Source organism: Cavia porcellus, unplaced genomic scaffold (assembly GCF_034190915.1).
Source record: "Cavia porcellus strain 051 isolate PalLab524CR breed Dunkin Hartley unplaced genomic scaffold, mCavPor4.1 scaffold_15, whole genome shotgun sequence".
In the NCBI taxonomy this organism is placed as follows: domain Eukaryota; kingdom Metazoa; phylum Chordata; class Mammalia; order Rodentia; family Caviidae; genus Cavia; species Cavia porcellus.
In genome coordinates, this window is record NW_026947498.1 from 67,663,287 (window position 1) to 67,675,483 (window position 12,197).

General features: G+C 34.3%; 1 protein-coding gene and 1 non-coding gene across 8 annotated transcripts in view; both read right to left on the reverse strand.

Annotated features, from left to right (window-relative positions):
- The window catches only part of Iqcb1 (IQ motif containing B1), a 54,612-nt gene that overhangs the window by 35,581 nt on the left and 6,834 nt on the right, over positions 1-12,197 (reverse strand). For all 7 annotated transcript variants that reach the window (XM_003469304.5, XM_063225069.1, XM_013151812.3 and 4 more), the window contains one exon: positions 4,278-4,371. In XM_003469304.5, coding sequence (XP_003469352.1) covers positions 4,278-4,371 — 94 coding nt within the window. The remainder of the gene's footprint in view (positions 1-4,277; positions 4,372-12,197) is intronic.
- On the reverse strand, positions 3,742-3,847 carry LOC111756654 (U6 spliceosomal RNA). The gene has a single exon (XR_002791080.1). It is a non-coding gene; the product is annotated as a U6 spliceosomal RNA (small nuclear RNA).

The window sequence follows — 12,197 nt, forward strand, 5'->3', positions numbered from 1 at the left end:
ATTTCATTCTAATGATTTATAGCTTGTATGCTTTGAGCAACCAAATATGAATACTTGCCATTGGCTGCTGAAGCAACTTGCTTAACCTCTCAGAATCTTCATTTCTTTAACTGGAAAACTAGAAATAAATGGCTCTTGCACAGCCCAATGCATAACTTCCTAGAATAGACTACATTCCCAATAAATGCCAGTGTTTATTTCCACCCTACCAACCAAATGAGATTAAAGTGCGATCAGGCATACTGGCAGCCCAGCTCTGTGGATCGTATCTTAGCTTCTAAAAAATCATTTTATTCTTTTTCCCTTTTTATCTCCTGAGAGAGTATAGTACTTGATTTCTTTTCCATAATTTCTGTTCTTCAATTTCTATGTATATAGTGCAACATTTCACTATACAATAGGTTTAAATGAAATAAATCAAACACGTGTAAATACTCGTCTCTCTGGTGTGAGAAACTGAAAGTATAAATTAGAGCTAAAAAATGGAGACTGGGGATTTAGCTCAGTGGCATAAGCGCCTGCCTTGCAAGCAGTAGTCGTGAATTTGATCCCTGGTACCGATAAAAAGGAAAAAGACAAAAAAAAAAAAAAATTAGAGCTAAAATATATAATAGGTATTATGAAATAGGAAGAAAGCCTTCAAAAGGAAACAGGAACTGGGGAGGGGAGTAAAATGAGAACAAAGCTTTGTAAATAAGGAGGGCAAGATGAGTTGAAGGGAGGGAAGAACAATAGGAAAAAAAAGAGGAACCAAGATATATCATTACAGGTACAAGCTCCTATGATGAATGTGATCATTATGTATATCTAAATTATATCAGTAAACTTAATTTAAAAACTCAAAAAAACCCATATCATTATTAAATATTTCTACAGCTTTTTATGTTCTGCTACTTTGGTAGGAAAAAACATTCTGTGCACTTACATGTATTTTCCATTTAAGACTGGGTACTCTTACAATTTTTTTAATCTATAGACTACTTTTCTGTATTTTTGAAATTTGCCTTGCAACCTCTTTGTTGAGAACTGTATCAATTGTCCTATGACAGGAGTGGCAAACCTATGGTACGTGTACCACAGCAGGCTATTTGTATCACTGAAAGCTCTAAAAGGTTCACCATCACTGCTCTATGAGATTCTCACAGTCTGGTTTTGTTAAATGCATTCCTAAGTATGAAGGGTTCCTCTGATTTTCTATAAATTGGCAGTTGGGGTTAGATGACTAAAATGATTCAGGTTTGAATTTCTGGCACGTATATTTTATCTGTTAAATTAATCCACCAGAAGAAACTTAATGTCTGGTTATCTTTTTTTGAGATGTTGACAGTCACAGTGAATCTATTCTTAAATCTGTTAATTCATGAAGAGTTATGAATACTACCCCATCATACATCTTTCACTTATTTTGCATAGAGAAAATTTTCCTCACCTATATGTAAGAAAATGCAGGTTAAATGGTTGGATTCTTTATTTACTAGTTTTAAGAAATGAAAACTAGTTCCCTAGCTGACACCAATGATGATTTATTTTTAAATCTCACTGTATTTGGTGTGTTTTAATCTACTATAGTTATTATCCTAATTACCATTCACATTGCCTTTATTTGTCTAATAGAATCATCCTTATTTTGGTTCCTGAGTTCCTGTGACAGAATGCTAACAGACTGAATATTTCTTTTATACTGGACATTTAAGACACTTCAGGTTCACCTTGTAAACTATGTATTCCATGCCAACATCTTGGCATTTCTCCAAGGAAGTGCTTCATTTTATAGGGAAAAGGTTGTAGGAAACCATGATTTTAATGTACTCATTTATTTTTTGCATATAAATTTTAGTCATTTAATATAATTTTAATACCTATTTTATGGATGCTTTACAGCTATAGATTAACTCCAAGAACAGTATTCCTTTTTCTATCACTCTTTTCAAAATGAAACATGGTATATTTCTGAAATTATTCAAGTAATTTTCTCTCTTTTTACTAGGTCTTTATAGACATAGTCCTAAGTACAAGGTTTAGTAAAGAATACTAAACCTTGGTTCACAAATGCTTCTATTCATGAAAAATTTGTGGAAAACCACTTGGATGGCTCTCCTTGAATGCAGAATAATTACCTCCACATTAGTTAAACCAGGCCCTATCTCCATGTACTGATATATATAGAGCTGGCTAAGCTATTTCCTAATCTCTTCAATTGGCTCTAAGCAATGTAAATAGGGTAGCTGAGGTAGCTAAGTGATCTTGAAGTCACCTGACAGTTTCTCATTTCCTTGCCTCATGTCTACCTATAAAGGGTTGAATGCATCAGGATAGCAGAGCCACACAGTCCCAGGAATGTCAACTGGGTTTGAGCTCAAGATGTGAGGCTATGACTTCCTAGGGTACTCCAGTTTACATATCAGGGGGCTGGGGATTGAGCTCAGCAGCTTAAGTGCCTGCCTAGAAAGTGCAAGGTCATGAGTTCGATCCCCAGTACCAAAAAAAAAAAGTTTATGTATCAGAAACTGAAGCAACAGCTTCCTAAACGTTCAAATGCTACCCCAGTTCCCAGTTGAGTTATACAAATTGATCTTTCTGCACACTTTACTCTCTGCATTACTGTAGAGGTGCTTTCTGGCCATCTCAGCTCACATTACTTACATAATTCCTGCCATTCTCACCAACATTCATCTTTGAGTCACTCCCTTCTTCATGAAGTAATAAATTCTGGGTGAGGCCTTGCGTTGAGGCCTTTGTCCCATGAATCCTTACCTAGATCAGACTCAGGACTCCTCTGCTGCCTGTTAACTATGAATATGTTTTAGTGTCTTCATTCTCCCCGTGGGTCACAATGGAGATGGTAGATTGGAATTAACTCACCAGAATTCCAATAACGTTTCCATCGAATTACAAATATAAACTTCCCAAACCATGAGGAGGACAGGAAAAGGGATTACAATATTTGAATTACAACACAATTCATTTCATAAACAAAATCACTGGGCACAATTTTGCTTTTGTTCTCCAACTCTGCATTGGGTAATGAATAAGACAATCTCCCCTGCCATGAATACAAATGCTGCCATCTTCCTAGAATTGTAGAACAAATTAAGTTTGTGAACTGAAGTAACACTCTACTTTATTATTGGTTAAATAGTCCTTTAGACTGGGAAGCTTATAATAATAATAATAATAATAATAATAATAATAATAATAATAGTACTTGTTCTATAATGAGAATCCAATAGAAAATGCTTTAAAAAGGTATTTAGGATTAATACTTAGATTTAACCACCCAGAGTATAAGTTATACTATTGAAAGCAGTAACCCTTAATAGGAATTGAAATAAGTCTGAGGGTCAGGATTGTTTTTCTTAATGATACTTATAGAAATATTTGACTCTTGCATGCATGCATGATTCTGAAAAAAAAAAGAATTAAAAACAGAAATTCAAGTGCTACTTCCTTTTTAAAAAGTTTTAGTTTTACATTTATGTTAGGAAAGATTTTTTAAAGAGAATAGGAGTTATACCATAATTATCATGAAAGATCTGTCTTTAAGAAATTAATATTAAAAACTAAAACATACTTATATTTCTCAGTGTAAATGTCATTATATAAAACTTACTCTTTTCTGTAACATCTTATTTAACATATTTAATACACTATTTCCTTCAACTGTTTTCATATTTGGAACATAGTTATTATATAAAAACCACAATTTTATAATTTTTCAGACTTACTTTGCAACTATTCACAAAAAATATGGAACACTGCCTGAATCTATATGTCATTTTTACACAGGGCTATGCTAATCTTCTCTGTATGGTTTTAATTTTAGTATATGTACTTTTGAAGCAACCACTGTATAAATCTAGTCTTACAGCTAGACTATGACTAAAATATTATTTACTCCATATACAGGGATTTCTCTCAGAGTTTACAGATTTATCTAAACCACTAAGTGTAATCTTTGAAACTTAAATTTTTCTTAGACTAAACTGTTCAGTTATTCCTTACTACAAATTGCTACATAGCAACAACTAAGAAGAAAGTTATGTCTTAGCAAATTCCTTTTCATACATCTATCATACTAATTCATGCTAATCAGTGCTAGTTATTTAAATCTGTGATACCCAAATGGTTTTTATTTTTTTTTCATGGGTTTATTCAAACATGGTTTTACTTCACAGTGGTATTGTGTATAATTTATAAGACACTTCTTTTTTCAAAAAAGGTCAAACTGTTAGCATTTGATTTTACAATGATTATCTGTTAAAAACTTTTCATCTTACCATTCTGTATGAGTTGAACATGACCTCCCAAAAGCCATAAGAAAGAGTCAGTCACAATTTGGAAAAAGTGCAGTAATTCATCTTTTTCTTCACCCTTAACACACACAAAAATCCAATTTACTTTTATGTAACTTGTTTAAATTTAGAAAAATAGACTTCTCTCTTGGGAGCCAGAGAGAAGAAACTTATTTCTAGACCTAACATAAAAGAACATAAGGCGGAACTAGATTTTATAGATTTTAGTGTTTTTATTTATGAAATTTGTGGTTATAGTATATTAATACTTACTCTACCTTTTATCTATGGTTGTCATTCAGATAAAATAAGTAGCTGACGCAATACCAGTTTACACAGTAGGAATTATTACCAATTGCCATGCATAAGAAATACCCATAGAGTTTTAAAATATACTTGTGCAGAAGTGTCAGTCAAATATGTTGAATTTGAATCTCCAAAGGTACAATGTAAACATCTGTATTGTCAGAAAGTAAGGTGTGTGATTTGATTATGTGACCAGGGCTGAAAACCACATGCAAATGTAGATGTCTCAAGAATTTCAGATAAAGTATACCTACTAATTAGATAACATATTAATATGTAATTTAACAACTGTAATATATGCTATATAAATGAAAAGAAATAATTATCAATGGCCTTAAAGGGGGAACATTAAGTACAAGTGCTTGGAAGAAAAGTTTATATAATAGTCTGCGCTATCCATGAAACAAGAATCATTTCATACATGACAAAAATAAGGTAAAGTTGGGGCTGGGGATTTAGCTCAGTGGCACAAGCATTTGCCTGGTAAGTGTGAGGTTGTGAGTTCAATCCCTGGTACCAAAAAATAAATAAATTAAATTAAATTAAATTGAAATAATGTGACTTGCCTAAAGGAATTTGAGTTAGTTTTCAGTACAGTTTAAAAAAAAAAAAGATTTTCCAAAAGAATTGATTGTTCAATACTATCTCTGATTGTTTATGTTGCTTCAATTGACCTGAATTAAATTAAATCTAAATAAATGTAAATGTTTATTTACTGCTAGTGTTCCTCAGATGCCAGTGGAGATGCCAAAAGTAGAATCTGTGACCAATGAGCTAAATTCTCTGCTAACAATATTTCTTATACTCAAATCAGCATGCTGTCCATGTTATTTGTTGCTCACTCAATCCTACTCATAATTAGCCTGGAAATTCCTTAAGTACAAGACAGTATCTATTCTCCATACAATCAAAGCTCACAAAATGGAGCATAACATAACATAGTGACTATAATGGACTGTTTGTGTCCTCAAAAATTCATGTGATGGTATTTGGAGGAGAACTGATCAAAAGACAAAGATAGCCAATACATACTGGTAAAGTGAACAATTCAACAGGAAGAGATAACAATTGTAACTATTTACACACCAAATATGGACACACACAATTTCATAAAATGAAATCTTCTGGAATTAAAAATAAAGATAGACATCAATACAATCATGGTAGGGGACTTCCATATTCCACTTTCACAACCACAAAGGTCCCAGACAAAAAAAACAGCAAAAAAAATCAGAGTTAAATCATGTTGACAAATGGAATTAACAGATACCTACAATGGTTCATCCAAAACCAACAATGTACATTTATCTCAATAGCACACAGAACTTTTTCCAAAAAAATACAAAAGAATCAAAACACCATCAAATCAGTGAAATCAATAGTATACAAAACCACAGAAATTATGCAAATATATGGAGAGTGAAAAATACATTTCTGAATAATCAATAGATCACAGAAGAAATCAAGGAATAAATAAATAAGTTCCCAGAATCAACTAATGAAAACACAACATACCAAAACCAGTGAGACACAATGAAATCAAAGGTTAAATCAAAGGTTATAGCTATAAATGTACATATTAAAAGAACAGAACAGGTCTGGGGATGTGGCTCAGTGGTAGAGCTCTTGCTTTGAATAAATAAGGCCCTGGGTTTGATCCTCAGAACTATAAAAATTTTTTAAAATTAAAAATAAAGTAAAAGAACACAGAAATCTCCAATAAATAATGATGCATCTTAAGGTCTAGAAAGACACGAACAATTCAGTTCTGAAGTTAATAGTAAGAAATAACGATCTATACAGAAGTAAATGAAATTGAGCCTTGAAAAAAGAATAGAAAGGGACAATAAATCAAAGAGTTGATACTTTAAAAAAGATCTGAGAGGACTTCCGGGAGAACATGGCGGACAAATAACAGCGGCCACGGAGGCTCTCTGAGATTACCAGTTTAGAATCCAGGAGTGGTGCCGCGTGAGGAGTCCTACGCGAGGGGATACGTACTCTGCCGACCCAGAAATGAACTAAGCTGAGAGAAACCAACTAGAAATGCAATCCTGATGCTATAACAGGAACAGATAAAATCTCAGTGCGGAAGCTGGATCCTGTGCCATTGGAAGCCGCGATTTGAATTTCCTGCTGCCGATACTGTGTCCCAATCCACACGGCAGGGAGAGAGACGTGCGAAAGCTCTGAGAGCTGGAATCAGCGAACCAAACGGCCTTGAGAGCGGGACTGGCAGGGAGCCCTGCATTGACCTGCGGTGAGTAAGAGAAATGGGGACCCTTTCATAGACTAGGAGGCTCCAACAGAGGACATTCTGGGAACGGGCAGACAAGCCGGAACAGGGCCCTGCAGTGACTTTAGTCGCATATTCCCCTCTCAAGCAGGAATGGTGGGGAGCACTTGACCTTGTGACACCACGGACTAAGATCCAGTAGGCTAGCCCAAATCAGGTCCCTGCGCCTGGCGGTGCACCCTAGCAGTGAAGCATTCAGTAGGTTGACTTGAAGGGGTGGGCCCAGCAGAGGCTGCCCAGGTCTGTGTCTCCCTAGTACACTGCAGTGGGCGGGAACAGCTAGCCGGCAGATTCAAACAAACTGTAACAGACAAAAGAGAAAAACAAAAAACAAAAAACAAAAAAAAACAACAAAACTGGGCCTCTTACATATGCTTGTATGGAAGGAACAAAAAGTATGGCAAAAGGGAGCAACAAGAAAGGGTCCTCAGTCCCCAATCCTGAGAACACTGATCCAGGAAAGGTAAATGCAAAAGAGAATGAAGACAGAAAACATGCAATATCAGACACGGCACCTATAGACATAGAGCGGTATCTCCAGAGCCTCATAGACGAGTTCAAAAATGAAGTATTTAATGAAATAAAGCAAGAAATAAGTAGAATAGTTAGAGAAATGCTAAGCACTGCCCAAGAAAAAAACAGATGGTGGAATGGAAGAACAGAAAAAAAGGGGATAATTGTTTGATGGAGAAAACAGAGAAAACACAGGATACGTGAAGCAGGTTCAAAGAGATTACCAGGTGGTAATCTCTTTGAATAGTTTTTAGGAAACTAAAAACTCTATTGAAAGCTGGCATAACAGCTGGAAAGAAACTAAGGATAGATTATCAGAACTGGAGGACAGATTTGTAATGTGGGAGCATGAAATGAAAAACTTCTTAAAAATAACAAGAAAACAAACAGCAATAATACAAAGACTAGAAGATGATAAGAGGATCTATAACTTAAGAATTAAGAACATAAAAGAAGAAGTAGGGACTCAAACAAATGAACTACAAAAGCTATTCACAGAAATAATCCAGGAGAATTTCCCTAATTTAGCAAAAGGTAAAGATACTCAGATGTATGAAGCATATAGGACTCCAGCTACCTACAACCCTAACAGAGCTACACCCAGGCATATAATAATCAAAATTCCAGAAATCCAATATAAGAACAGAATATTAAAAGCCGTCAAAGACAAGAAACAGATCACTTACAAGGGAACACCCATCAGAATTACAGCAGACTTCTTGGCACAAACCATCAAATCACAAAGAGCATGGGGGGAAATAATTCAAGCTTTGAAAGATAATAACCTCCAGCCAAGATTGATATATCCTGCACAACTGTCCCTAGAAATTGATGGAAAAACAAGGTGCTTCCAGGATAAAGAGGAACTAGGGGAATTTGCAACCACCAATTCAACTCTACAGAGATTACTGCAGGATATTCTAAAAATGAAAAATACCAAGATTCCAGAAACAGTGGCAGAGCGGCCACAATAAATGGAGCAGAAAGCGAAATGAAGAGGACAAACTGACAACTAATGACAGAAAAAGAGCTCAACAGAAATGAGGCAGAGAAGGTTGGATGGTAGGAACAGCCATTTTGGAGAAAACAAGACATCATAATAGGTAGTTTTTCATTTCATGCTCCCACATTACAAACCTGTCCTCCAGTTATGATTTAATATCCTCTTGTTTTGAAGTCCCATCAAGCTTTTGTTCTTTTGTCTCCATCGGTTTTAACGTGTTGTATCTTATTGGATTTTATTATATGTGATAATATAAATAAAAACTTTTATAGACAAGGAGATTATACAGAAACCATTGTTCATTTTCTGTTAGTTGACTCTAAATACCCTGTAATACTGTCATTCTCTTGAACGGTTTTACATTGTCTTGATACGTTTGACACTACAGTATACGAAGTTATACCCAAAGATTTTAAGGGAAGAGACACTATGGTAACTACTATTATGTTGAGATTATCTTGTGGTGAAACACTATTTTGCTTAAATGGCTTTGTTTTGACCTGTACTGTTTTGTTGTTATGCCCTCTTTTTTTTTAATCTCAATCTCCTTTTTATTATCTACTTTTTCATTTTTATCCTTTTAATTAAGGGAAAAATAAATAAAAAACAGCAGGATATATGATAGTAACCCACTTTGATTTCCTATTAACTTGATTTAAAACTCTATATTGCTCTCACCATCTTGTTTTGACTGATCTTCCTCTATTCTGTTATGCTTGATAGTACCAAGTTTGAAAGTATAGGCAACAACTATGAAGACAATAAGATTCATTGTGACACCCATTCTGGTTGACTATTATCTTCTTTTGAAATCCTCTAATGTCTCCAATGTTTTGGTTTTATTGGTCTTATTCTTTACTGTTTTGTTCAATTTTATTATAACTGATGATATAGGCAATTCTTTTTAAGATAACAAGAGGCATTGTGGTAACCACTGCTGATCACCTTGTATTTTGTTTTTACATTATGTATTATGTCCATCCTTTTGATTTGACTGACTCTGTCCTGGTATGTTACATTTGGTTTTACTTTCTTCAAAAAAAAAAAAAAAGTAGTAAGAACTGTGGGAGTAATAAAACCCAAAATGTGTAATTGTCATTGTACAAAAGAAAGGAAAAGTTCTCTAAAAGATATAACTGCATATATATTTAAGTGTATAACATAGATAAGATAGATAACCATATTACTGAGTTTTGTTGGATTATTGAACAAAACTGTTTGCAGTCTCACTGTTTGAAAGTCCCCTCTATATTCTTTAATTTTGTAACTTCAACAACTATTTCTAAGATGACAATATGTAATTAACTAGTGATTTCCTACTATTTTTTCTGAAATTCTGTATAACTTGTACCCTTTTTCTGTTTTTTTTTTTTTTTCTTTTTTCTCCTTAAATAAAATTAAAAAAAAAAAGATCTGAGAAAGAGAGAAATGGAAATGAGGTTAAGGAGAAATAAAAAAGATCTGGAAACAATATGTACCCATTCCCCCACAATGAATATGTTCACTGAATATTACAAAAAATATTTTAAAATGGGTAAAAAAACAAATTTTAGAATTATGAAAAAATTGAAAGTAAATAGAAATCATATAATCAATAAAATATGTGTAACAAAAGATTCACTATTTTTGGGTTTCAAGATAGATAGGGTTTCAAGAAGATAAGAGACAGCACAAGAAATGGTTAGTATCTTGAAGAGAAACCAACAGAAATTACACAAACTGAAGTAAACAGTAATAAGATAAATAGAGCCTTAACAACCGAAAGTCCTAGATAAAAAGGAGAAAGAAGGCAGGAAGAAAATATCTGAACAGACAGTGGCTAAAAATATTATTTTCTTTAAATTTATTGAGCCAGTAGCAGTCATGCATCCTCTGAAGAGAACCAAGAAGCCAACTCCTTCCTGTGAGACAGTGGCAGCTCCTCATCCCGGGAAGAGAACAAAAAAGAAGCCAATCCCATCTTGTGGACCAGCGACAGACATGGGCTGGGCTAAACCCCTTCCTGTGAGCCAGTCAGTGTGTGGCCTAGGAGACAAGAGATGCTAACACCCCCACCCCTGTGTAAGCAACCAGCTGATTTGGAGGAAAATAGCTGAGATGATAGCCACTGAATTAAAAAGAAACAACTTAATGCCTGCATTGTTTGATTGACTTTGCAGGCCTAAAACTGATAATATGAGTATCAATTTAGAGGATAACAATATGCAATATAGCAACTAAGGGGGATTTCCTTCTGAAGGTGGTAGCCTTGTATCTGGTTTAAAGTCCTGTACCATTTTCATTGTTTTGTTTTATTCTGTTTTGCATTGTTTGATTTTATTGTATCTGATGGGATGGGCAACTGTGTTGAAGATAACAAGCTATATTTATATTAGCTATTGCTGGTTTCCTTGTTTTGAAGTCCTGTTTTACTTTCTGTTTCGTTTTGATTGGCTTTATTCTGTTTTATTTTGTTTGGTTTTATTCTCTTTAAAATTAAATATATATACATTGGTACACACTTAGGTGTGCATAATGTAAATTCACTATAGGGAATTTGTACCTGTACAAGACACGTCTTAATTCTTTTTTCCCTATTCCCTACCTTCCCTTTAACTCCTATTCCCCTCCTTAGTTTCCTTTTTTTTTTTTCCTTCTTTTCTTTTTCCTTCCTTTCCTCCTTCCCTTTCCCAATTGACCTTCCCATTTGAACATTTTCTGCGTATTTCATAGAATCAGTCATACATTTGGGTCTTTATTTACACTTCTAGTTTCTCACAGAAGAGAAATAATGAGGTATGTACACATGTGTATCTGATTTATTTACTTAAAAGTATAGTCTCAAGGTACATCCATTTGATTAGAAATACCTCACATTCATCCTTCTCTATGGCTGAGTATTATTCCATTGCATAAAAACCCACATCTTTATCCATTCATTGGGTGATGGGCATTGGGCTGTTTCCAAGATTTAGCTATTACAAATGATGTGGCTATAAACATGGGTGTACATATATCATGGGTGTATCATATAATTCTTTCAGGAAGATACCAAGAAGGGGAATAGCTGGGTCAAACGGAATCTCTAGTTTTAGTTTTTTTAAGGACTCTCCACACTGTTTTTGACAGAAAAGCCTGGGTCTTGATGGATTCACTATTGACAAGAAATTTAGAAGGCCTACTGATACTACTTCTCAAAGTCTGTAATTAAACTGAATGAAAGCAATACTCCCAGATTTATTCCTGGAAGCAAGCACTGTGCTGATACCAAAACCAGAGAAGGATGCAACCTAAAAAGAGAAGTACTGGCTGATTTAATAAACATAGATATAAAGATTCTCAATAAAATTAAGGCAAACAAAACACAGCAAATTATCATGAAGATTATACACGATGACCAAGCAGGATTCATCCCAGGGATGCAGGGATGGATCAACATACACAAACCAATAAATGTAATATACCATATTATCAGAGCCAAGGACAAAAAATCATATGATCACCTCAATAGATGCAGACAAAGCATCTGAAAAAGTCAAACATCCCTTGATGAAATAAAAAACTCTATACAAAATTGGAACAGATATTCTTTATCTCAATCTGATAAAAGCCACCTACAACAAACCAACAGCCAACATTATACTAAAGGACAAAAATTGAAAGCTTTTACCTTAAAAATCAGGAACAGAGAAAGAAATAAAAGGGATAAGGATAGGAAAGGAAGAAGTTAAATTATCATATTTTGTAGATGACCTGATACTCTACATAGAAGACCTCAGAAACTCTAGATTTAGTAACTGTGTTTGGA